The sequence below is a fragment of the Quercus robur genome, chromosome 8, assembly GCF_932294415.1.
Source record: "Quercus robur chromosome 8, dhQueRobu3.1, whole genome shotgun sequence".
Lineage (NCBI taxonomy): Eukaryota > Viridiplantae > Streptophyta > Magnoliopsida > Fagales > Fagaceae > Quercus > Quercus robur.
Genome location: NC_065541.1, coordinates 7,476,148 through 7,480,920, shown reverse-complemented (window position 1 = coordinate 7,480,920; position 4,773 = coordinate 7,476,148). Strand labels below are relative to the sequence as shown.

Here is a 4,773-nt window from a genome sequence, read left to right as displayed (position 1 = left end):
GAGTTGTCAAGCTTTAGCCCCATAAAAAAGTATCAGGGATGATGCTATGAAAATTATTCATCTGCAAATCCATCACTAAAAGAGAATAACTGAAGTTTCCTAGACATTGTGGAAGTGCCCCACCAAAATTGTTGTGAGATATGTCAAAGATTGCAAGGGAACTTACATTACAAATCATAGATGGGATACCGCCAGTCAATTTATTGTGTGAGATAGAAAAACTTTTGTATACAATGGAGGAATAAGAAGCTTTCCTTGCAATAGATTGGCCTGAAGGTCAAGTAACCTTAGATTCTTCCATGGAAGTCTCTCTATACTTGATAAAAAAAATTATAAGAAAGATTTAGGTATACCAAATTCTCCCCAACTTCAATCATCCATTCCGGGACTTAACTATAAATGCTATTATTAGATAGGTCTAAGTTTTCTAATCTTTTTGACAGTTTTATGAAATTTGGGAATTCGGTTATGTTGCAAGAAACTAAGTTCAAAGATTGAAGAGCAGGGAAGGGATCATTAAATTTGCTTTTGATGCTCAATAATTAATTGTTATATGAAAGATCAAGAGTTTGAAGTTCCTTGAGATTTGTAGACTAATCAAATTCCACAATGCCACTCAAGTCATTTGATGAAATATCAAGCTCTATAAGATTCACAAGATTAGATATTGATTTTGGAATAGAACCATAAAGCTTGTTATTTTCCAATCTAAAATTTGTAAGGAATTGCTACTTTGGAATTCATCAATTTGACTAGTGAGTTGGTTATAAGACAAGTAAACTTTGGTGAGTCTTGTGAGGTTGGTCAAAAAATTAGGAATTCTATCTCTAAGGTTGTTGAATCTTAGGTCAATAAGATTGAGATCCTTTAGCTCTGAAAGTGATGGAATTTGACCGGTGAAGTAGTTAGATCGGAGGAAAATTTGAGTAACTTTCGTGAGGTTCCCAATTGATGAGGGAATTGAACCTGCAAAATTGCAATTTTATGAGATTCAAACAATTTGCACAAACTATACATTGTAAAATGAAAGTGATTATACCATTGAGATTGTTATATTCTAGACCCAAGTATAAGAGCATCTTGAGGTTTGAAAGTGATGATGGTATCTCACCGCTAAAATGGTTGTCAGATAAATCCAAATCAGTGAGTTGTGTAAGGTTACCGAGTGATGCAATTATTGGGCCATTAAAATTGAATTGATGTAATCCCAAATTCCTTAAGAATTTTAGATTGTCAATTGATTTTGGTAATTCTCCCGAGATATTAGTGTAAGAGAGATCCAGAAACCTTCAGGGACTTGTCAAATTTACCAATGGAAAAAACCCTCTGAGTTCAATATTAGATGTTAAAGTGAGCGTAAGTAGGTTTGGTAGGCGAAAAATATCAACTGGTAATGTCCCTTGCAATTCACAGTTAAAGAGACTAGGTGTTGTCAATGAAGAAGAAAAATTCATCAAAGACCTAAGTGAAACAGAAGACATGTCAACCAAATCAAGATGAAGTTCTCTTAGCATCTTCAAATTTTTAGCAAGCCTTCTAACAACAAATGTTTCGAGACTAACAAAATGATTTTGAGAGAGATATAGTGAGGCCAATAGGGAGAGGTGCAATAAACGAAGTGGGACTTGGCCAGAAAACACACAACCTGAAAGGTTAAGATATCTCAACCTAGTAAATTGACCAAACCCAGATGAAATCAATGAAAAATCAAAGTCATTGAAAGCAAGGTTGAGATATTGCAAGTGAGAGAGAAGAAAGATGGTGCCTTGAAGCCAGCTACAACTGAGGTCAAAGCCAATCAGGTTTCCCTTCACCCTATCACAAGTAACCCCATCCCATGAGCAGTAATCAGTGCCCTTTTTCCAAGACTCCATCTTTGGATAAGAATGCTGATAACCCAAAAGGTCACAATCATAAGAAGCAAATTCTGAAAAGGTAAATAATTGCTTAAAATGGAGTAATGCTAACTGCTGGTCTTGGGAGCGCAGTGGTTTCAAAGTAGAGGCAAAAGATGATGATGATGAAGAAGTAAAAAGAGAATAGAAGAGCAGTAAGAGGTGGAAGTGTTGAGAGAGCCATATTAACCACCTCATAATTCCAAATGAGATCAGAAGTAAATATATTATGTCTTTAAAGAAGAGCTGGAAGATGTATATTTTATATGAAAAGGTGATGACAACTACCTCATAGTTGTACTTGTATCTTCATTTTTTTTTTTTTTAATTTTATTAAATTTATTTAATTTTTATTTATCTTCTCAACAAAGCCATCATAGATTCTTTGATTTCTTAGGGCAGGTTCGTTGATTTCTTATATTCTATCATGACTTTGGCTAATGACTCAAGAAGCACTAATGTAATGGGTACCTCTTCCGCACTAATGTAATGGGTATCTCACAAACACTAACAATTTAAGTCTTAGTCTTTGCACTTGCATTTTAAGTCTTCCCATTTACTTTTTTCTTTGCGGTAACTAAGCTCATAACCCATTCACACCAGCCTCAATAACAATTTAGTAACACTATAACTGGCTAAAACCTCATTTTTTTTCCTATTTAAGCTAACTTAGCTAAGAGTATTCACTTCAACATTTTATAATAAATGGTTGAGGCTGATGCAGAATGGTTTTGATTGAGTAGATCCCTGATACCACCAAACGCATAATGGAAATGCAGTAAGACTAGATATCGTTCTAGCTAACAGTAGCCTCGAAAACTCAGGGAAAGAAGTCTGGATTCATGTGAATTTTTGTGAATTTGAGAAGTTCTCGAAGAAAAATTTTACTTGTGAATTTTTGTTGGCTTTTGTTCACCTATGCTCTTGTACACTTATTAAGGAGGCTTTAAACGAATCCCACTTGTATAGTTTTTTTTTTTTTGGCTGAATGCTTGTATTAGGAAGTGGTTGAAGTGACTTGAGTACTTATAAAAAGGAAATTGACTGCAATTAAAAAATCAACCTTAATGAAAGCGCTGGGGCACTCATTAACTAGACCCATGTTTTCACATTTTTTTTTTTTTTTTTTTAAATTTGATAGTTCGATAGTTATAATGGGAGATAGAAAATTTAAACTCTGAAAGTCTTTGTTAGAAACACTAAAAGTGTCAATTGAGCTACAAGACTCTTGGCTATAAGTTCTCATATTAGTCTTAAAAAATATTGGGAGTGGACTATTTTATGAGTTTAATTAATCAAAATATCAGATCTAACAAGAGCTATACTTTGGATTTGTCTACCTACTAATAATCCTTTAATGTGAATCGTAAGTAAAATTTTAACTTTAAAAAAATCACAAATACCTAACAAATTTACATCATATAAAAAATTGTTATCTTATAACTTTGTCTACATTAAAACATAGCTGGGTATTCACGTGAATGATTTGTCATTATTCAGATTGGTATCAAGTATTTGCGTTTATGTGTTCATCAGCACATGTGTGTTGCTTTTATAAATTTTGCCACCCTTGAAATTAAATCCCAGCTCTGCCATTGATCCTATGTCAAGTTCGTACGTACACTGATATTTTGATAAGTAAGATGTTACTTTATTGCGGTGTTGGCGTTTTAATCCATTAAAAACACTTTTAGTGCTTAGTGATTTTTTTTTTGGTTGAGAAAAGTGCTTAGTGAATTCTGGTTGTTCAATAATATTTTTGTAATTTTGTTACATGCAGGCTTTATAAACACTAATAGCAGATCTGCACAATGCTCCAAAAAAATTTGACGATTTGTTTTTTTTTTTTTTTTTTTTTTTTTTTTTTTTTTTTTCTGTTAAGTAAAAAATTAAAATAGTATATGAGACTTATAAGTATTAGTCTCAATCCCTTCTTAAAATGAAATGATTATTTTCTAATAAAGTATAGTCAATACAATATATATTAGATTTTGTAAATTAAGCTATCTATATATTTGTTATTAGAAAGTGTTTTTAATTTTGTATTTTTTTTAAGAAAATATAATATATTTTACATTCAATTACAATATAATGCGAGGTATTTTGTAAATAAATTATTGTGTGGTTGGATTTTTTTCTAGTACTTCATACAAATGGTTTGTCCTTTATACGTCTTGAATGGCTAAAGAAGGAAACATGTATAAGCAAATCCATCACTTAATATTAGGGAAAAAAAAAAAACAAAACTTTAATAACATAAGAAAAATATAATTTTAGCAAGATACTTATCGATATTACACTGAAAATTTGACATAATTGTCAATTAAACAGACTCCTAAAGCATCATCAAAGAGGACAAAATGGACTGAGGTCAACTAAACAGATTGAAGTGGACTAGAGTGGACCGAAATGGACCAATGGACCAAAATAGACTAAAATAGATTGAAATAGACCAACGTGGACCGAATTGGTAAGAAGTGGACCAAATTGGATGGACAAAAGTGGACCAGATGGACTGAAGTGGATTGAAATAAAACGAATGGACTGAATGGATTGAAGTGAACCGAAAAGAACTGAATGAACCGAAATGCTATGTTGATGTGGTTCAACATGAGCATAACAATAATAAATGTTATTCTTAAGCTTTTAGGTATTATATAGATGAATTGCAGATCTTGTACACATAAGTATATGTAGGCTACAAATACAAAATACAATCACTTGCAAGAGTTCTCTCTCTCCCCAAGCAAATGGTCAAAGAAATTGTGGGGTAGCTTAAATGAAGTAAAAAAATACACAAATGATATTTAATGCTCATGAGATCACCTTTCTTTTGTTACTTAGAAGGGCTAGAAAAACTAATGCAGCCTACATTAAT

The 4,773-nt window shown here is 32.2% G+C and overlaps 1 protein-coding gene across 1 annotated transcript; it reads right to left on the bottom strand.

Annotated features, from left to right (window-relative positions):
- Positions 1-593: 593 nt before the first annotated feature.
- Positions 594-1,874, bottom strand: LOC126695777 (receptor-like protein 6). The gene is made up of 4 exons (XM_050392593.1): positions 1,324-1,874; positions 1,040-1,215; positions 733-966; positions 594-643 (listed from the first exon to the last, which is right to left on the bottom strand). The coding sequence occupies exons 1-4, from the start codon at positions 1,872-1,874 to the stop codon at positions 594-596; spliced, it is 1,011 nt and encodes a 336-aa protein (XP_050248550.1).
- Positions 1,875-4,773: the final 2,899 nt, after the last annotated feature.